General features: G+C 44.0%; 1 protein-coding gene across 5 annotated transcripts in view; it reads left to right on the plus strand.

The window, feature by feature from the left end:
• The window catches only part of SCUBE1 (signal peptide, CUB domain and EGF like domain containing 1), a 269,114-nt gene extending 249,298 nt beyond the window's left edge, over window positions 1–19,816 (plus strand). For all 5 annotated transcript variants that reach the window (XM_063446713.1, XM_063446711.1, XM_063446714.1 and 2 more), the window contains 10 exons: window positions 316–432; window positions 930–1,088; window positions 1,188–1,391; window positions 8,908–9,069; window positions 9,742–9,909; window positions 10,180–10,341; window positions 13,685–13,882; window positions 16,867–17,019; window positions 19,068–19,147; window positions 19,547–19,816. In XM_063446713.1, the coding sequence (XP_063302783.1) occupies window positions 316–432; window positions 930–1,088; window positions 1,188–1,391; window positions 8,908–9,069; window positions 9,742–9,909; window positions 10,180–10,341; window positions 13,685–13,882; window positions 16,867–17,019; window positions 19,068–19,147; window positions 19,547–19,699 (1,556 nt within the window). In that variant the 3' untranslated portion in view covers window positions 19,700–19,816. The remainder of the gene's footprint in view (window positions 1–315; window positions 433–929; window positions 1,089–1,187; window positions 1,392–8,907; window positions 9,070–9,741; window positions 9,910–10,179; window positions 10,342–13,684; window positions 13,883–16,866; window positions 17,020–19,067; window positions 19,148–19,546) is intronic.
• Window positions 19,817–22,077: the final 2,261 nt, after the last annotated feature.

Genomic DNA, 22,077 nt, shown 5'->3' on the forward strand with positions numbered 1-22,077 from the left:
TTAAGCATTTCCAGTTTTACAATAAACTAGGAAACAAATTGCCTATTGACCCCAGAATGGCAGTCAGATTTATCCTTGGATCAAGCAGCTATTACCCTACAACTGAAAACTAAAAATGAAACCAGAATAATCCAATGTTGGGGGTGAAGTTCCAGACTATTGTAATGCCTGTACATACTTATGTTTATTGCTAGTAGTAAAACATGTACATACTTCCCAAGTGTCCCTATTTTGGGCCCAAATCCCTCTGTCCCTATCACCTATCCTAACTTTCTGAGTTTGAGTCAACAGTTGAATTTTTTTTTTTTATTTCAGACCCAGTAGGACCTCCAATAACGCAGAAAATTAATTTTAAACTAAAGGACTCCAAGTGTAATCTACGCCCACGAAATAAAGAAAAAATTAAAGAGGCAACACGACTCTCTGTGACTGGTAAACAATTTAATACAGAATTATATATATGATCATATTTCTAATTGTAAGCTAAAAACGACATTGTGTTTGGTGTTCCAATTGTCTTGTATAGGGTGATTGTTGTTTGACTAAATATTTAATTAAAGAAACGTTGGATTTGAAGGTAGTCATACCCATTCATTTATGGGTTATTTTAGCTAAGTAAATGATTAGCACAATGTAAAACTAAAATTTGATTATTTAGAAGAAAAAAAAATCATGTTTAAAGTAGGGAAGAATTTATTTTAGCACTTTTTGGAGCAAATTTGGATTTCTTTGTTTAGTGTTGTTGGAGTGTTCGCATTTTTACATTGCTTTCAAGCATCACCAGGAAATGATAAATATTCTCACAGATTTGTATCCAGAATAAGTATGTTTGGTATGTTTTGTCACAGTTGGTGTTGAAATGTTTTGCTCAGTGCGTACTTACAGTACACCTCGTTCGCTGTGTTGTCTCTTTTGTTTTTTTACACAAGGCGGCCCCTACCATTGTGGAGACAATTGCCATATCACATTTGTGAACCTGAAGTGTGACTCTTCTAAAAAGAAAAAACGAGGACGGAAATCACCTTCGAAGGAAACGCACAACTTCTATGTTGAGTTTGAGTTGGAATTGAAGAGGGAGGATGTTTCTGGTGAGCTGATAGTATTTTTCTTCCTTACCTGTTTGTAACAATTTTAATTGCTGCTACGATGTAATAATAAGCAGGTCGATGTCCCTGATCTCTGCCCAGACACCTGTAATACAGATTGCGTGCGGAAGAAGATGGAGCAGAAGCTGCAGGCCACCATGAAGACCTTAAAGAAGTCTATCAACAAACAGCAGTTTTTTATCCAGTTTTCTGGGACAGAGTATGAAGCTGTCCAGAAGTCAGCTCGGGTCTTGGAGAGCACTGATGCTTGCACTGCTGGCCACATCCTGCAGGACGGAAAATGCGGTATGAATGGTATATTTCCTTCCATATTAATCACAAAGTGTGGTTTCTTCATGGACTTTATAAATTAAATTTTACACTAAATAGCACCAGTACTAGAGTTGAACTTACACCTAATATTGTGTGTCTAGCGAGAGGGTGGATTAACAGATGTGCGATCCATACCCAACTTTTATAATGTATACAGTTCTGAGAATTAAGAAGATGAGAAGGTGGAAGCAGACAAAGACAATGATTTGTGAGAGGTGGTACAGGGGAGGTCTGCTACATGAATGAATCTTTAATAATATTTTCCATATACAATAAGTTTTAGGAGGTTTTTGGTTTTTTTTGTTAATTATTTTTTATTGTTTTCAAATAGTATGGGGATACAGAAGGAAAGCGGGGTGGGGGATCAAAAAGGTTTTGTTCAATATGACACAATTAGCATGTTTACAATGCATTTTTCATACAATGAGGAATCTTTCACAGTTCACGACATAACATGGTGTCAGTATTAACAATTTGCGCCTTATGTGGTAGGTGCGAACATCAGATTAAACATTGGACATGTGACATATTACCCTTGAGATCGTGGTGCTTAAGTTTGTTCCAAGTGCTCAAGTCAGGTATGGGTTTGCTGTTCACTGTCTGGCTGTAGCTCCGTCATAAAGGTCTGACAGTTCAAATTACTAGGTGTTGTCTCCCATTCTAAGCCCATTGGGGCTTGTGATGTTTATACGTCTACGTGGCTCGAGTAACAGTAGATACCTGTGTGGGGTGGCTCTTTTGTAACACCTATGTTGATGATGTCGTGTGAGGGTCTGGAGCGTGTTGTCGTGTTCCTCGTCAAGGCTCGATGCCAAGGTTTGGGGGTTGAGGGGGTGGGGGTTGGGGGGTGGGAGGGAGAAGGTGGGGTAAAGAAACCTGGTGAAGGTAGTGGGCGCGGTACCTGGTGAAGTCTGTCCCAGCAGGGGTCAACTGAGGGATGAGAGTCATGTTTAGGGTCATGCATCGTCATGTGGTGCGTTGGTGTATCATGTGAGTGGCAAGTAGAGACCTCTGGTCTTCGTGGTAAGCATTGTGTGGATTCTGGAGGTTGTGTAGGTAACTTCTGCTTTAATAGGTAGGTTTGCCACATCTCATCTATGGAAGGGCTCATTTTCCCTATCTTAATTTGGTTCCACAAAAGGAGTTCATATTCCACTGTTGTCGACATCAGGGTTGTAATTTCTTGGATTGAGGGGAGAGTAGTGGTCTTCCAGTTTTCTAGCTATTAGAGTGGACACTGTGCTCAATATGAGATATATCATTTTTTTTGCTGGTTTGGGGATGTTATCTGGTAGCGACCATAAGAGTATAGTTTTTGGTTCGTGTGGTAGGGTACAGTCCGTAGTTTCTTGAACTTATCTCTCCGATGTTTTCCAGAGTTCGTTTACAGTGTTGCAGGTCCACCACACATGCAACATTGTGCCTCTGTGTGACTTACAACGCCAGCATACATCTGTCACTTCTGGGTACATGAAGGGTAATCAAGAGGGTACCATGTACCACCTATATAGTACTTTACGTGACGTCTCGAAGTGGGCTGCGCAGGTGGACATTCCTTCGTGCGCTGTGAAGATTTTCTTCCATTCTTGTGGGGAGATAAGTGTTTGGAGATCTTCTTGCCAGTCATACATAAATTTGCAGGTTTCTCCTGTGTCAGTATTTGTGAGGCTATCATAGCAGTTGGAGAGCGCTTTCTTTGGGGGTAGTGCTGTCATGCATTGCAGTTCGAACTTCGTCGCTGTGGTCCGTAATGTCTGTCTCCTTGTGTGAATTGAGTTATCATTCAGTAGAGCTTTTATTTGGAGGTAAGCGAACATGAAGTTCGGAGGGAGAGCAAACTCGGTTTGTAAGTCCGGGAAGGGTTTCAGTCCTTCAGACGTGTAGAGGTGGAATATGTGTGTGATGCCTCTTTCTTCCCATTTTAGGTGCGGGAATGTGCCATTGCAATGGTGTAAGATTTTGATGGGAGCAGCTAGTGCCCAAGGATGAGCCGAGCATAGCTTTCTTCTGCAGCCGTCCCACGTTGACAGTAAGAGTTTGCTGGTGGGAAACATGTCCATGTTTCTTGGTCTTGTGTGTTGGGGGGTCCACAGCGTGGAAGACAGGTCTTTGTTGGTGCAGAACTGGCTTTCTAATGCTACCCATTGTGGGGGGTGTTCCGTTGAGTGTGCGCTGATGGCATTCGTGAGTAGGGCCGAATAGTAGTATGATTTTAGGTTTGGAAATCCCATTCCCCCCCCTGTTTTGTGTGTCTGAAGAGCAGGGCCTTAGGAACTCTGGGGTGCTTCCCATTCCAGCTGAAGCGTAGTAGAATTGCTTGCAGGCTTGTCAAATAGTTTTGTGGGATCTTGATTTGCAGTGACCGGAAAATATATAGTATTTTGGGGAGTATTGTCATTTTGATCGCAGCTATTCTCCCGACCCAGGAAAGGAACAGATTTTTCCAGCTGAGCAGTTGTTTTTCGATTTCACGTAACAGTTTTGTGTAGTTTGCTGTGAATAGGTCGGTAGGTTTGTTAGTTATTCTGATGCCTAGGAACGTTAGGTGGTCTACTCTCCAGTCGTATTCGTGGGCTGATTTTAGGATGTCTTCCGTGGTTCTAGGTACGTTGAGGCACATCGCTTGTGTTTTGGTGATGTTAAGTTTGTAGTAGGATTGTTGACTGTATGCGTGTAATGCTATGTGTAGTGATGGGAGAGAAATGAGTGGTTGGGTGAGTGTGAGTAGTATGTCGTCCGCGAAGAGATTAAGTTTATACTCCGTTTGGCCAAGTGACACACCATGAATGCTATTGTTCTCGCGGATGGCTATCGCCAGGGGCTCTAGGGCTAGGACGTACAGGAGGAGAGATAGGGGGCATCCTTGGCGTGTGCAGTTAGTGATCGGGAAGGGTTGAGAGCAGAATCCCGAGGTCAGCACTGTTGCCGTGGGGGTTACTGTATAAGGCTCGGATGACAGATAGGAAGGGTGGTGGAAAGCCGTAGAGTGTCAGGGTTTCGTGTAGGAAATGCCAGTTAAGGCGATCAAACGCTTTTTCAGCGTCGAGCGAGAGCATAATGCTCTCTGTTTTAGTCCGTTTTAGGAGGTGGTATATGTTAAGGACTTTCCTGGTGTTTTCCGGGCCCTGCCTGCCTGCCACAAATCCCACTTGATCTGTGTGTATTAGGGAAGGTAATATTGTTTTGAGGCGGTCAGCATGGATTTTTGCGTATAGTTTAGCATCTGCGTTGAGCAGGGATATTGGTCTAAAGTTTTGGCATGTAGTTGGAGGTTTCCCTGGTTTAGGGATTGTGATGACGTGTGCTGACAGGAACTCAGTGGTGAAAGAGCCCTGTCTAGTCGCTTCGTTATATAATTGAGTAAGAGGAGTGGCTAGTTCGTGTTTGAATGTTTTGTAATATGTATTAGTGTACCCATCGGGGCCTGGTGCTTTACCTCTGGGCATTGCGTCTATATGGTGGAGCACGTCCTCTGTGGTGATTGGGGCAACGAGTCATGCTGTTTGTTGTGCGTCAATAGTGGGGAGTGCGAGTTTGTTAAGGTATGCTCTTATGGACGCTGGGGTGGGAGGGGGCGAGTTTGGGTCGTCTTTCAGGTTGTAGAGAGTGCCGTAGTAGTGAGCAAATTCATTACAAATCTGCGTGGGTTGCATTACTTTTTGCCCGGTTTGTGTATTTAGGAATTGTGTTCTTGCTCGTACTTGCTTGTCCCGAAGTCTTAGTGCCAGGAGTTTCGTAGCTTTGTTGCCTATTGAGTAGGAAGTGGCTTTAAGTTTCTTTAACGCTGCATTTGCCTTGCGGAGGTGGATGTCGTTGATTTCGTTTTGTGTGCTTTGTATTTGTTGTTGGAGCGCCTTTGTGTGATTTGCTTGATTTTATCTGTGGAGGTCCTGGACCTTTTTGAGGGGTGTGAGCAATGTGTTATGGTTAATCTTTTTGAGATATGCCGCTCTGCCTATCAGAATTCCCCGGATAACTGCTTTGTGTGCTAGCCACAGAGTGGCGGGGGTTGGGCCGGTGGGGGCATTGGAAGTAAAGTATAGGTCCATTTCATTCCTAATCTTTTCCCGGAAAGAAGGTTCATTAAGGAGGTGTTCGTTCAGTCTCCAGGGGTTGCGGTTTTTGAATTGGTACAAATCTGCGAGGACCAACGATACTGGGTTATGATCTGATATTGTGGACGTTTCTATGTCGCATGTCTTGGCCTGATGTAGGTGCGCGTTGCGTATGAGAAGCCCGTCTATGCGGGAGTACGTATTGTGGACTTGGGAGTAGTGGGTATATTCTTTATTGTTAGGGTGAAGGGTTCTCCAGACATCATAGAGACCGTGCGATGACAGTATTTTGTTTAAGGAATTGCAATATTTGTGTAGTGTTTTTTTGCGATTCGCTGAGTGTCGGGCAGTAGAGTCCGCATTAGGGTCCAAAATATGACTAAAGTCTCCACAGATGACTGTGGTGCCTGTTTGGAGCTTCTCTACTTTGTCTAAGAGGGAGGACAAGAAGGTTTTCTGGTTGTCATTCGGTGAGTAAGAGTTCACTATTGTGTATGTGGAGTTGTTCAGAGTGCATATTAGGATGAGAAATCTACCATTTGGATCGGATTCGATTGAGATTAGGTCAAAGGCTAGAGTGTGGCTCAGTAGGATCGACACTCCCTTGCTTTTGGCCGGGGAGGTAGCGTTAAACTGGTGGGGGAAGTTTTTGAGTCCCAGAGTGGGGTTAGAATCTTGTTTAAAATGTGTCTCCTGTAAAGAGACGATGTCTGGTTGTGCGTTATTGAGCTCTTTGAGGAGAGTGTGTCGTTTGTTGGGCGAATTCAAGCCACGGATATTGTGGGTAATTATCTTCATTTTTCGTGGGTAGTGCATGTTGTGTATGAGTCTGGTGGCTGGTAGTTATGTGGTAGGGATGCGATGTCGCAGCCGTGGGGAGGAGGAGGTCACGGTCCTGTTGGTGTGGTGGGCCTGCCGGTATGTCAGGTGTGGGCGTCTGCGTAGGTCAGTCAATGGGTAACCGCAGTGTAGTGTTTGGTGATTGGAACCAGGTGTACAGGAGAAATTTCAGAACAAAGTGAAACAAGTTAAAACATTTTTTTACAATCAAACAGTAATTAAAGAAAGTATCTTACAATGGTGACTTTCAGAGGTATGTGCCTTGACTATGGCACTTCCTGAGTGGGGGTAATGTGGTCGGGTCGGGTCGAGCGGAGGTCGCTTCGGGCCCAACGTGAATCAGGTGTGCTCCGACCGCTTTTATATTTTAAGATTTAATGATTGGAGCATCCAGCGCCTCTGCGGGCAGTAGAGAGCCCGTATTGTAACGGTAGAGGCCATGACCATAGTGGTCGGTAGCCGGTAGGCTGTGCTCTGCGTAAATGGTGCGGGGATTATGATATGGCTCTATGAGAGTTCCCAGTTATTGCCCCTTCCCTTCTGAAGAGGGGGGATCTCAGGGGCGCAAGATGAGGGTGAAAATATACAATTATATGTGCATTAACATCACATTTTAACCCAGAGTATAACAGGTAAGCAATAAAGTGAACTTGTTTAAACTTGCTGTATCTCGCTGAGCATCATCAGTCTTCTCTTGGGGACGTGCGTCTCGTCTTCTGAGGGCGCCATTCTTCAGTTAGGGATTTCCCGGTATTCCGGGGGTTTGATTGCAGGTTCCGAGACATACCCCATTGCCGCAGGAGGTCCATACCCTCTGCTGGTGTAGGTGCCGAGATGAGCTTTCCTCCTTTTGAGATAAGCAGCTTGGCCGGGTAGCCCCAGCGGTATGGAACATTATGTTGTCTCAGTGTGTCTGCTATGGTTTTGAAGGATCTCCTTCGGCGTAATGTCTCTGCGGATAAGTCCATGAACATGAGGATGTCTGTGAACTGAGCGGGTAAGTCCTTTTTGGTTCTATGTGCCCGTAGTATTTGGTCTTTGATGTGGTAGTAGTGGAGTCTCATGAGGACGTCCCTCGGAGTGGTGGGTGGCAGGTGCTGCGGTTTGGGGAGCCTATGGATGCGATCTAGTAGGAACATGTCTGCCGGGATATCAGGCAGTAAAGCTTGGAATAGCTCTATGGTGTAGGCCGTTAGGTGTTGTGCTCCTATCTCTTCTGGTACTCCCCTTAGTCGCAAGTTATTGCGGTGTTATCTGTCTTCTGCATCAGCAATTTTGGTGTCATGGTTGTAAAGTTGCTCTTCAATTTTGCTGAGGCGCGTTTCAGTTTCATTATGTGCCCCTGTGAGGCTTTCTGTATTGCCTTTAAGGTGGGAGGCCCGTGCTTCTAGGTCAGTGAGGCCTTTCCTGAAATCAGTTATAGCCTCTGAGACGGTGGTTTGCATTTTGGCAACTGCTGCATCTAGTATGGCTTGCAGGAGACTCTGTGTAAGGGGGCTATCTTCTTGCCTACTCACTGTGTAGTCTCGTTCTGCATCATCCTCCGTGTCGGCGCCATCTTGGGCCTGTTGCTCGGCGGGCTTGTGCTGTGAAGTTCTGGCCGCAAAGAAGGCTGATTTATCTTTTGCCTCCGCGTTTTTTTTAGCACGGTGTTGGAACATCGCTCCTGATGTTTGGGTCGGAAAATACACTGAAAATGTCTGGATTTAGCCGTGTTGTGGAGCCCGTAGAAGCGGAGCTCGTTCAGTGTGCTTCCATCTTGCACGATGTCCGGCCACGCCCCCCTTTTTAGGAGTTTTTAAAAGTTTGGAAAGAGGTGGAGAGTTTGACATTTTGCGGATAGTTGACATATTCAGACACAGACAGTAAGAGGGACTAAGATGGGATATTTGGACATTTCCACTTAGGGGTGTACTCACTTTTGTTGCCAACGGTTTAGACATGAATGGCTGTGTGTTGAGTTATTTTGAGGGGACAGCAAATTTACACTGTTATACAGGATGTACACTTACTACTTTACATTGTAGCAGAGTGTCATTTCTTTAGTTTTGTCATATGAAAAGATATAATAAAATATTTACAAAAATGTGAGGGGTATACTCACTTTTGTGAGATACAGTAATTGCTAATTAGAGATGTTGTGTGGTTTGGGGTATACTTGTGCAGAGCTTTGCCAGTAACAACTAGAATTTTATTTATTTTTTAGTACTTTACATGTCTGGTATATACTTTACCATTAGAGAAATATCAGAATATTCTTTGTGCTTAAAGCATTTTATTTACTAATCTGTAAATTGTGGAGAATCGAAAATACAATGATAAAATCCAAGTAAAAATACAGTGCAGTAACTATAGTTGCGTTTCTATATAGTGTTTGTAGAACTCTTCTTTCGGAGCTGTGCACAGAGTATACACGCTGTACTAGCAGTGTAAAGAGACAGTTTATATATAATATTTTTTTTTGCTCTTTTGGCATTATTACATTAAACCATTTAGCGGATGTGTTTTCCATCTGCGTTGTTGCCCCTTTAATCTTTGGGTTGATCTGTGCATATAAGATTCACACTAATTCTTACAGGTATCTTTTTTTACAGTCACATGTCCGACCGGCACCTATTTCAGCGGAGAATACAATCAGTGCGTCCCTTGCTCACCTGGTACTTACCAGGACAAAAATGGACAGCTAATGTGTGAGCCTTGCCCTAGCAATGAAGGCTTGGGCAGTGTGGGAGCACAAAATGTATCCGAGTGTGGAGGTAAGCATGGTACCCTTATAATAGCCTAGAAATAGATCGGGGATTGTCTATACCAGCAATGTCACTGGGTATCGACTCTGATTTATCACGCTGTGTACTGAAAAAGAATGTAACACATTGCTGCAGAATTCTAACATTTTTCTGGACTGGGGATCGCTCAGTAGATTTTAAAATAACTCAGTGCGGTCTTCAGGAGTCTACTGAGATCAGTTACAAAGTAACCGTGTTGTTCACAAGCTGATTGGTTAGTTGTTCACATTCCGTATTGAAGCTGGCAAACAATCTGAATCTGTATCCCATGATCCTGGGCTGTTATACTAGCTGCTTTGACAGCATGAAATCCCCCACATGGTCACATTTGGCCTCTATGGTAATTGCAAACCATTTAGTGTGTGCTGTACACTAGTACTTTGCTGTTTGTACTGGGTAATTTGAATAGATATTTCTGAGTGGGCACTACACCAATATTATATAGAAGGGGGAAAATAATAGTATGATGTTCAATGGCACTGTGAAGTAATCTGAAAAACATTACAATTTTAATATAGATTTGTAATAGCAAATTTGTAAAGTTATTACCACTCCAAAAAGTTTCCTATAATATATATTCTGATATAAGCATTTTATAGCAGTATTGTTTTCATGTCTCTTCCCTTTTTGTTACTATTTTAGGTAAGTGTCCTCCTGGCCACTTCTCTTCGGATGGATTCAAACCATGCAGGTCTTGCTCGCTGGGCACCTACCAACCTGAACCTGGACGGACTCTTTGCTTCCCTTGTGGAGGGGGACTTGTGACAAAATATGAAGGTGCTATCTCCTTCCAGGACTGTGAGACAAAAGGTATGCAAGCGAATAGCATGTGAACCGGGAATTCTGCATCGAATATCCCACAATTCTCGTGAAACATGTACTACGTGGAATAAAGAGTTACATTATAAGGGACACATTTGTATGTGACAGACTTTACATGTCATGCACTTTCAAATACGCATCCAACTTCCACCTGGCTATACTCTCATAGTCTCTCCCATTAATCCCTATATATTTGCTCCTGATCCATTGGGAATGTTCCCTGCCCGAGTCCTCTGCTAATGTTTCATTGTCTTGCAGTTCACTGCTCCCCAGGACATTACTACAATTCCAGCACTCACAGATGCATCCGATGTCCTACTGGAACATACCAGCCTGAGTTTGGACAGAATTACTGTGTAACATGTCCAGGAAACACCAGTACAGACTTTGATGGCTCCACTAACGTTACACATTGCAAGAGTAAGTACTCATATCCATAGTCTGCTATGGTGGCTTCTCGGATTCAGGGCCGGACTGGGAACTAAAAGCAGCCCTGGAAAAAAATATTTACCAGCCCCATAATGCGTCGCGCCAGCATAGCGTGCAGATACAGCGTTAGAAAAGATCATTTAAGATTAAAAATTATTACTCCAACGTGAAAAAAGCACATATAGGCTTTTTTAAGCAGACGTGTCTTTGCATATAACCAATGTTTCAGTCCAACTACCATGACATATTAAGGAAAGCTTGGTAATGGGACTGAAATGGTGAATGTATGTAGGGCACAACTGTAAAAAATTACGTTATCTTGTTTATTTTGAGGTCCTGTGGGTGCACTCTTCACTTTAAATATGTTATTGTGCTGGAGTATGTACCTAGCAACAAGACTGGGCCAATATCTGCTTATTACATATTGTACATATCAATGACATTTCTCTGTGTATTACGGATATATATATATATGTACATTAATACATGTGTAAATATAATAGGCATAATTATATATATATAACTAATACACACATAAATATACATGATATATATACACACACACACACACACCAGTGGCGGATCCAGAGCCTGACATTGGGAGGGGCACTTATAGATTTAAAGAAATAATCCATGCACAATAACCACTACTGCTCTGTGTAGTGGTTATGGTGCCAGGAGTGCCGGGACCCGCTCCCAGAGTAAGTAGTCAAACCGTTTAAGAACAGTTTGACAACTTACCTGGGGTCTGCTGGGATATGGGGCTGTAGTAGGGTATAGGAGCAGTGGTGCAATGTGTGAGGGGTGCAGTTTGTGTGAAAGGTTTGGTGTGTGGGGCTGTGTGTGTGGGGGGGTCTGGGTGTGTGTATGGGGCTAGAGGTCGCAGTGGTGAGAGTGAACTCTAGCCCGTAGCTCCAGCGCTAGAGTTAACTCTCGCGAGAGCTGGAGCGTTACCACTGTAACCGCGGCAACGTTCTGTACTCGCGCAAGAAGGACCCGGAGGAGCTGCAGGCTGAGCTCCCGGGTCCTCTCTTCCTCCCTCCCCTGCTGGCTGCCTGCATGGTGCCTCCAGAACAGGGAGGGATATCTCTGATCTCCCCTCCGGTTCGTGAAGGCACATGGTGCTTGGACAGTGCCAGCCTTGCATTGGCCAGCAGGGGAGAGCATCTGGGGGGGAAAGGGCAATTGCCCGTTGCCCCCCCTGGATCCACCAGTCATATATATATATATATTTCTTTCTCCCCCTCACTGCTCCTCTGTGTCCATGTCACCCCTCTCCTTCCCAGTCACTCTCTTCCCCCTCTGCCTCTTTCTCCCCCTCCCCTTGTGTATCTCTCTTCCCCTCTGTCTCTTTTCCCTCCTTTTCCCTGTCTCTCTCTACCATCTCTCTATCCCCCTCTTTCTCCCCTTGTGTCTCACTCTCCCTCCCCCTCTGTCTCTCTCTATTCTCCCACTGTCTCTTTCTTCCCTATCTCTGTTTAATTTCCCCCCTCCCCTTGTGTCTCTATATTCCCCCCTTGTGTCTCTATATTCCCCCCCCTTTTGTGTCTCTATATCCCCCCTTTTGTGTCTCTATATTATCCCCCCTTTTTTGTCTCTATATTTCCCCCCCTTTTTTGTCTCTATATTCCCCCCCTTTTGTGTCTCTATATTATCCCCCCCTTTTGTGTCTCTATATTATCCCCCCTTTTCTGTCTCTATATTATCCCCCCCTTTTTTGTCTCTATATTATCCCCCCCCTTGTGTCTCATTATCCCCCCCTTTTTTGTCTCTATATTCCCCCCCCTTTTGTGTCTCTATATTCCCCCCCTTTTGTGTCTCTATATTATCCCCCCTTTTGTGTCTCTATATTATCCCCCCTTTTGTGTCTCTATAGTCCCCACTTTTGTGTCTCTATATTATCCCCCCTTTTGTGTGTCTATATTATGCCCCCCTTTTTTGTCTCTATATTATACCCCCTTTTTTGTCTCTATATTATCCCCCCCTTTTGTCTCTATATTATCCCCCCCCCCTTTTTTGTCTCTATATTATCCCCCCCCCTTTTTTGTCTCTATATTATCCCCCCTGTTTTGTCTTTATATTATCCCCCCTTTTTTGTCTCAATATTATCCCCCCTTTTTTGTCTCTATATTATCCCCCCCTTTTGTGTCTCTATATTCCCCCCTTTTTTGTCTCTATATTATCCCCCCTGTTTTGTCTTTATATTATCCCCCCTTTTTTGTCTCTATATTATCCCCCCCTTTTGTCTCTATATTATCCCCCCCTTTTGTGTCTCTATATTCCCCCCTTTTTTGTCTCTATATTATCCCCCCCTTTTGTCTCTATATTATCCCCCCCTTTTGTGTCTCTATATTCCCCCCTTTTTTGTCTCTATATTATCCCCCCTTTTGTCTCTATATTATCCCCCCCCTTTTGTCTCTATATTATCCCCCCCTTTTGTCTCTATATTATCCCCCCCCTTTTGTCTCTATATTATCCCCCCCCCTTTTGTCTCTATATTATCCCCCCCCCCCTTTTGTCTCTATATTATCCCCCATCCCCTCCTCTCCTCCATTTACCTGAGAGGAGTCAGAGGGGGCCGGCCGCTTTCCACGCTGGTGCCGCCGGGCACTTCTAATGCTGAGGACGGAAGGAGGAGGAGGAGGAGGGAGGAGCATGTCTCTGTACCATGCTCCCTCGCGGTTCCCACAATTCACAGCACAGGAACCGCGAGGGAGCATGGTACAGAGACATGCTCCTCCCTCCTCCTCCTCCTCCTTCCGTCCTCAGCATTAGAAGTGCCGCCGGACCGGCGAGGCTGCCACCCGGCCCGGCGGCACCAGCGTGGAAAGCGGCCGGCCCCCTCTGAGTGTGCCACCGGACCGGCCACCCGGTGGCACATACCTCTGCAGCCCCCAGGTGCCGCGGCCCACCGGGAAATTTCCCGGTATCCCGGTGGGCCAGTCCGGCCCTGCTCGGATTCCCAGGGGCGCCAACTCTGTGCTTACTGATAAGGAAGGTGACAGAATGTGTTCTTCTTCGAAATGATTTACACCAATAATATAACCCTTACATTGCAGTCAGAATGTGTTACGAGGTTGCAGTGTTTCTAATATTAGTTAATAATTAAGAACTGTCATATTGCAGGTTTGTAGTCTAAACTGGCACATATTTATTGGTAGATTCTGGCAAAAACACAAACATTTTATTTTTATGTATGTTTGGGTAGTTGACTAGATCATTTGTAACCACCACCATGAGAAAATCATGTAAAGCATATATTCCATTATTCAATCATAAGTGATCTCATATATGTTATTTCGTGTGTGCCTGCATATTTGTTTGTTGTTTGCAGATCAGCATTGCGGAGGGGAATTAGGAGACTACACAGGATACATTGAATCTCCCAACTACCCAGGAGATTACCCAGCACATGTGGACTGTGTCTGGAACATTAATGCCCCCACAAAGCGAAGGATACTCATTGTGGTGCCAGAAATATTCCTCCCCATTGAAGATGAGTGCGGAGACGTGTTAGTGATGCGCAAAAGCGGTATGTAGAAAGGAGCCGAGTTAATCCATACTTAAAGGAGCATTCTGGGCACCATATTTTTTTTTCCCATGAGTTTCTCTCCCTATTCAAATATTTTTAGTTTTGTTCTTAAAATAGTAAAATGTTGGCCAGGACACCGAAGGGAGCAGAGCTCCTGTGATATATCCCACAGACCTAAAACGCAAGGTGCTTATCTACCCGATCTCGGCAGACATCAAGCCCAACACCAAAAGCCGACATGGGGAAGAAAACGAAGAAGTTGAAAACGCTGACCGGGGAGGGGTCCGGCAACATAGGCGACCTCTGGCAACAGAGGCCTAAACCTAAAATGGCGGCGCCACCCGACTCTCCCTACACCTCCTCCAAGGAGGAAGTCATGGATGCCCCTGACAAAATCCTCCATGCAGAGGGTTATGTGCCCACACCTTGGGCTGAGGACATATCAGCCCCAGCCATAAAAAAGGGAAATACAGGCCCTCATGAATAACATAGTGCCTTCTTCAATGCTGACCTCGATATTATCCGAGAAGACATCGCTGTGGTCACAGCCCGCGTAGGGGAGACTGAAAACACTTCTCCACAGTGGCCCACCTACAGGAAACGGACAAGGAGCAAATTCAGGGCCTCCAAGCAGCTCACAGAGCATTACAAATCAAAATGGACACTCTGGAAGACACCCGACGGCGCAACAACCTCAAAATAAGAGGTATCGCCGAAACAGTTGACGACCACAAGATGCCGCACTTTTTAAGGCGCCTCTTCGCTTCTCTGATGCCACAACACTCTGCGAAAAGCATACAACTAGATGGCGATTTTCGACTAGCTAAATCCAACAAGACGCCGGCTGGAGCTACTCGCGATGTGCTAGTGCGCTTCGTAGTGAACCGAGATAGAGCGGCGGTCCAAGAAGCAGTGAAGAATAAAACACCTTATGGACTTGAAGACATGCAACTCCTATTCCTCCAGGACTTGTGCAGATTAACTTTACTATGAAGAAAATCCTTTCACAAAGTCACCCAAACCCTACGATCAGCGGGCATCACATATAAATGGGGCCCCTCACGCACTCTCCAAGCCACCAAAGAGGGTCACACCTACCCACTCACCTCTGCAGACGACTGTGAGGCGTTCTTCCAGAAATTGAGCCTTACCTCAACCACGGGCCCAGGAAGCGGACCACGCAGCTCATGGGACGTTACCAGGGTGGTGCCATTCACCCCCAGAGCCGCAGCTGATACCGGCTGAGGCCGGGATGGACACCCAGATATGGGCCCTACCAGGGTCTCATATTCCAATACACCAACCAGTTTATAGTTATAATTTTTCTTATGTTGACTTAACCATACTCAATAATAATAATAATAGCGCTATGTATAATACCCTAGCTACGAGGGCAACACCTATGTGACCTATCTACCCATGTAATGTGACACCCTGGGAACCTACCCATGTAATGTGACACCCTGGGAATCTACCCATGTAGTGTGACACCCTGGGAATCTACCCATGTAGTGTGACACCCTGGGAGTCTACCCATGTAGTGTGACACCCTGGGAATCTACCCATGTAATGTGACACCCTGGGAACCTACCCATGTAATGTGACACCCTGGGAACCTACCCATGCAGTATGAGACACTGGGAATCTGCCCATGTAGTATGAGACACTGGGAAACTGCCCATGTAGTATGAGATACTGGGAATCTGCCCGTGTAGTGTGAGACACTGTGAATCTGCCCATGTAGTGTGAGACACTGGGAATCTGCCCATGTAATGTGACACCCTGGGAACCTACCCATGTAATGTGACACCCTGGGAACCTACCCATGCAGTATGAGACACTGGGAATCTGCCCATGTAGTATGAGACACTGGGAAACTGCCCATGTAGTATGAGATACTGGGAATCTGCCCGTGTAGTGTGAGACACTGGGAATCTGCCCATGTAGTGTGAGACACTGGGAATCTGCCCATGTAATGTGACACCCTGGGAACCTACCCATGTAGTGTGAGACACTGGGAATCTGCCCATGTAGTGTGAGACACTGGGAATCTGCCCATGTAATGTGACACCCTGGGAACCTACCCATGTAGTGTGACACCCTGGGAATCTACCCATGTAGTGTGACACCCTGGGAATCTACCCATGTAGTGTGACACCCTGGGAATCTACCCATGTAGTGTGACACCCTGGGAATCTACCCATGTAATGTGACACCCTGGGAACCTACCCATGTAGTGTGACACCCTGGGAATCTACCCATGTAGTGTGACACCCTGTGAATCTACCCATGTAGTGTGACACCCTGGGAACCTACCCATGTAATGTGACACCCTGGGAACCTACCCATGCAGTATGAGACACTGGGAATCTGCCCATGTAGTATGAGATACTGGGAAACTGCCCATGTAGTATGAGATACTGGGAATCTGCCCATGTAGTGTGAGACACTGGGAATCTGCCCATGTAGTGTGAGACATTGGGAATCTGCCCATGTAGTGTGAGACACTGGGAATCTGCCCATGTAGTGTGAGACACTGGGAATTTGCCAATCCAATGTAAGAATATTAGATTATGTTTCTTTAATCTGAGGATCTAATAATATTCCTCTTTACCAGAAGTGATGAGAAAGATGAGATGACTCTTTCCATTCATCCCAGAAAATGTTCATGTTTTCAGTTTGGACTTAGCCCTCCACTGATCAACTGTCTGAAACTGATTTGGAGCTTAACTTACTAATAATTATAATGTACTTGTTATTGGACTGCAATACGTTTCTTCAGGTTATACTCCCAGTAGATAAACATAATAAGTTCCCCACAGCAATTTTCTGTTATAGAACAAGATTGGCCCCCTGTGGTGCATTTTTACCTAGTGACATAAAGTCAATTGCTCCCCTCTACCCATGACAGCTGGGAGAAAAAGCTAAAAGTGATACAGTTTTAAACCATTGTGAATGTGATTGCATTGTATTTTTATTTGCAGCCTCCCCAACATCTATCACCACGTACGAAACATGTCAGACTTATGAACGACCAATAGCATTCACAGCCAGATCGCGCAAACTCTGGATCCAGTTTAAGTCAAACGAGGGGAATAGTGGTAAAGGATTTCAGGTGCCTTACGTTACATACGATGGTAAGATAAAGCATTTCTAATCAGGAAAACACTTTTTAAAATTTTTCTTTCTCAACCTCTTGGGCCTGTGAATCCTATTTGAGCTACAATTAAACAAATACAGGTTTTCAACCAGAAGAAAAAAAATATTAATAGATTAGTTATCTATTCCATGGCTGTTGACTGTATTAAAATAAAGTAAGAAAATCGTCCACTCTGCCAGTCCCATCCATTCCTTCCCTCTGCCAGTCCCAACCATTCCTTCCCTCTGCCAGTCCCATCCATTCCTTCCCTCTGCCAGTCCCATCCATTCCTTCCCTCTGCCAGTCCCAACCATTCCTTCCCTCTGCCAGTCCCAACCATTCCTTCCCTCTGCCAGTCCCAACCATTCCTTCCCTCTGCCAGTCCCAACCATTCCTTCCCTCTGCCAGACCCAACCATTCCTTCCCTCTGCCAGTCTCAACCATTCCTTCCCTCTGCCAGTCCCATCCATTCCTTCCCTCTGCCAGTCCCATCCATTCCTTCCCTCTGCCAGTCCCAACCATTCCTTCCCTCTGCCAGTCCCAACCATTCCTTCCCTCTGCCAGTCCCATCCATTCCTTCCCTCTGACAGTCCCATCCATTCCTTCCCTCTGCCAGTCCCATCCATTCCTTCCCTCTGCCAGTCCCATCCATTCCTTCCCTCTGCCAGTCCCATCCATTCCTTCCCTCTGCCAGTCCCATCCATTCCTTCCCTCTGCCAGCCCCATACATTCCTTCCCTCTGCCAGTCCCATCCATTCCTTCCCTCTGACAGTCCCATCCATTCCTTCCCTCTGCCAGTCCCATCCATTCCTTCCCTCTGCCAGTCCCATCCATTCCTTCTCTCTGCCAGTCCCATCCATTCCTTCCCTCTGACAGTCCCATCCATTCCTTCCCTCTGACAGTCCCATCCATTCCTTCCCTCTGCCAGTCCCATCCATTCCTTCCCTCTGCCAGTCCCATCCATTCCTTCTCTCTGCCAGTCCCATACATTCCTTCCCTCTGCCAGTCCCATCCATTCCTTCCCTCTGCCAGTCCCATCCATTCCTTCCCTCTGACAGTCCCATTCATTACTTATCTCTGCCAGTCCCATCCATTCCTTCCCTCTGCCAGTCCCATACATTCCTTCCCTCTGCAAGTCCCATACATTCCTTCCCTCTGCCAGTCCCATACATTCCTTCCCTCTGCCAGTCCCATCCATTCCTTCCCTCTGCCAGTCCCATCCATTCCTTCCCTCTGCCAGTCCCATCCATTCCTTCCCTCTGCCAGTCCCATCCATTCCTTCCCTCTGCCAGTCCCATACATTCCTTCCCTCTGCAAGTCCCATACATTCCTTCACTCTGCCAGTCCCATACATTCCTTCACTCTGCCAGTCCCATACATTCCTTCCCTCTGATTTTCGTTCCCTGTAATAGATGACATCGTTCAATTTAAGAAATATTTTTTGCATGATTTTGTGATTTTTTTTTTCTACTTTTTAAATATATAAATGTTTATATTTGTAATTGAGTAGATAATATATATTTTTGCTTTTTTTTTTTAAATATGTTTGTTTCAATGTATTCAAAGAATTACAAATTATTCTCAAATGGAAAGTCTTTTGGAATGAAATGGTAACTGTACTTCTGTAACGTATATAATACCATATCCAAGCACTCACTCTCTTTCTTTCTTTCTCTTTCTTTCTTTTGTTCTTTCTTTCTCTTTTTTTCATCAATTTATCAAAGGCTATGATTTTTTTTGGGTGTTAATGGATGGGTTTATGTTCTACCATAATTTGAATTTTTAGTACTTAGATCTTCGACCACTGTGTAAAGGCCGTGCAGAGGTGAAACCATTAAATGAGATGCAGCTATAGAGGCATATACAACTGACAGCTTTGTTTTTACCTGTTACATTATAATTTTTTTAATTTAATTTTTTTGCCTTTACCTGCAGGAAGTAAAAAGTCGGGTTAAAGCCCCATTGTACGGGGTTGTGTTATATGTTGGTAATTTCAATATTATTTGAGCAATACAATGCATACTTCATCTGCTTTTTATTTTTCAGAGGATTATCAGCAATTAATTGAAGACATTGTTCGTGACGGGAGACTTTACGCATCAGAAAACCACCAAGAGATATTAAAAGTAAGTCCTTGGAATCGTGTTCTAAGTGTACACTAAGTGAACCCAAGCCTTTGGTCTCCGGTTCATTTCCTGATCCTGCAGGCATTAATAACTCATGCTTTCTTTATTACTCTAAACCTCATCATTTTGATTAGTGACTGATTTCCAGTGCGCTAGAAGGTGTGTGCCATCCAGTGCAGGGAAAACAAACTGCACAAATACTACGGAGCAGCATTTCCAAGTGTGACAGTGTGACAGGCAGTAGTGTTATGTAAGATGTTCTGAAGCAGCTAAACCATCACACACATCACTACTGTGGTAGATCAGACATTCCTATATTTCTAGATGAATCTAATGAGTCACTATTGGCCAGATTATGTGTCCAAAACCCTAAAATGTACTATAATTTCTTATTTGCAGGATAAAAAGCTGATAAAAGCTCTTTTTGACGTGTTGGCACATCCTCAGAACTATTTCAAGTACACGGCGCAGGAATCAAAAGAAATGTTTCCAAGATCTTTCATTAAACTTCTTCGATCTAAAGTATCCAGATTTCTACGGCCTTACAATTAGTTTGATTTTTCTTCATGGTTCATTTGTTTTTCCTGTCTTTCTTTCTCAGTTTTCCCTGTTATTTTATATCGGCACGTGGTACAAGCCAAACCCCTATTAAAGACTCATTTTTAAGTCTTTATGTTCCCTGATGCTTGAAAGTACAGAAAGAGGAGTATTCTAAAGATTAGAGAAATTTACTCCAAGAACATTTCAAGAGGCCATTAGGCATAAAAAATGTCCAGACCGCGTGTCACTGTTCTATGTCCTTTATTGGGATTTTCAACGTCACCTGAGATAAAAAAAAATAATTGTCTTTTTCTGCTGCTTTTGTGCTGCTGAGAGAGAGAAGCTCTTATTTTATCTTAAGAAAAGCAAATGGATTGAATTGGCAAAACACCAACATTTTCTCCAACTTTAATAATTTTGGTATCAGCATCAAAGATTTTGAATTCCCCTGAAAGATTGTAACGCCCCCCTCCCCCGAAGCATATTCAAATCCACAATGAGTTTCATCGTGTGTCTACACAGCCCAGGAATATTCCACTGCGAGGAAAGTAGAACTTGTCTGTCCATGGGTACAATTACCAACCTCATTATTATGGAAAGGGATCTGCTTCAAGAAGAAATGATCTTGGACTGCATGAGCAGAAAAGCAGTAATGGGGTCTGCACAAAAGCGATTGACAGAGTTATTTTTATTGTGGTGGAACTTTTTTGTCATGGCAAACATTAAGGTGGACAATATATATTTTTTTCGTTTAAGAAACTACCTTCAAAATGAGTATTACATCAAGGGAAGGGAAGTGTGTAGTATAATTAATATTTTAATATTAAATTGCACTTGTATTTTTTATGTAATGGGGGCAGAGCTTAGTATTCTAATCTAAACCAAAAATATAATGGGTGTATAGTTTATTCCACTTTGTAAAAAAACAAACAAAAAAAACAACCTTCATTTGTTCTGTTTCATTCATTTATAGAACGGGGATAGCCATAAAATAGACAACGGGCTCAATGGGAGTTGGGGATTTTTGGGCCAAACATGGAGGGGTGGGTCACACTTATTTTAAAATTCTCTCAAGGTTGTACAATATGTTTTGTCTGGAACTATTTGCAATATGAGCTGCAAAGTGACAGAAACAGATCAATGGATATCTAAGCAGTATTTGTTAGCGGATCACAGGGTGACCATGACCACAGATAACAGGAGACTGGAGAAGATGGAAGGAGAGTGTGGTACAAAACAACAATGCCTGTATGTGACTTGTTATGGGAATCCGAGATGATTGTAGAATGCTACCGATCCCTACCGTGCAGTGAAAAAGATAGCTGAAGGCTGCCTGGTTTCATTTTACCGCTTGAACCACTTTTGGTATGCAAGTGGTTTATATAACAGGCAGAATCATGGCCACAGAGTTCCATTAATCTTTTAGGAAACGTGGAAGCGTCATGTTGGGTGTATGTTTAAATCTTGCATGTTCCTCGTGCCAGCTTGATATATTGCTCATGTGATGTAAGGGTAACCAGATGTGTACAATCAGTATCACATGGTCTGGGCTTATAGCTCACATTGGGTTATGGGTTTTCCTGGTTGCAGTCTTTGAGAATTTTTGCTTTAGTTTAAAATGTATTGTCAAGGTCTTAAAAAGTGTCTTCTTTTTAATGCTCTGAAAGATTGCAGTGGCACAAGAAGTTAAAAGGGGAGCTAGGCTCACTTTAAAGCTCTTAAAATAAAACATTACCTGTCAGTGTCAGAGACAGACAGATTTATCCCAATACAACTAGTTTGTATGCATCACTGTTTTTGTGGCTTCTCACTTTGAAATCCTTGCTCGACCCCATCACTTTCCCTCCATCATTTTCTTCCTCCATTTCACCAAATAGTTGGCTTGTTTTTGAGAGGTCACATTTAATCATTTTTTTTCTTTGTCACTTTACAAGTGATTATAAGTGGCCCCCTTTTTCACTCATTTTAAGGCATCATGAAAACCGTCTTGACAAGAGTTGGGCCAAACACCATGCTAATTAGATGACAGGTCAATCCTTATTATGCAATGATTTTAAATCTCAATATGTATCAAATTCTGTGTGCTGTGGAGCACAGCTCTCATTATGATGGGCAAGACTCCGAGAGCTAGCCTACATCGACAAGAAGAGGTAAAAACCAACCATAGGACTGCTGCGTTGTGGACGTAGTCACATTGTTAAATAATGCAGTGCAGGAATACATATTATGACATGATCTGGGAATGAATGGAGTGAGATACAAGTTAGTAGGGGTAAAATATATATGTACCGCCTGTATATAAAGTGATGGGTGCAAAGGTTATTAGGAACCACCCCTCCCTAGTGGTACATAGGTAATAAAATAAAATAAAGAAATACCTACACACCAAA

This window comes from Pelobates fuscus, chromosome 3, assembly GCF_036172605.1.
Source record: "Pelobates fuscus isolate aPelFus1 chromosome 3, aPelFus1.pri, whole genome shotgun sequence".
Lineage (NCBI taxonomy): Eukaryota > Metazoa > Chordata > Amphibia > Anura > Pelobatidae > Pelobates > Pelobates fuscus.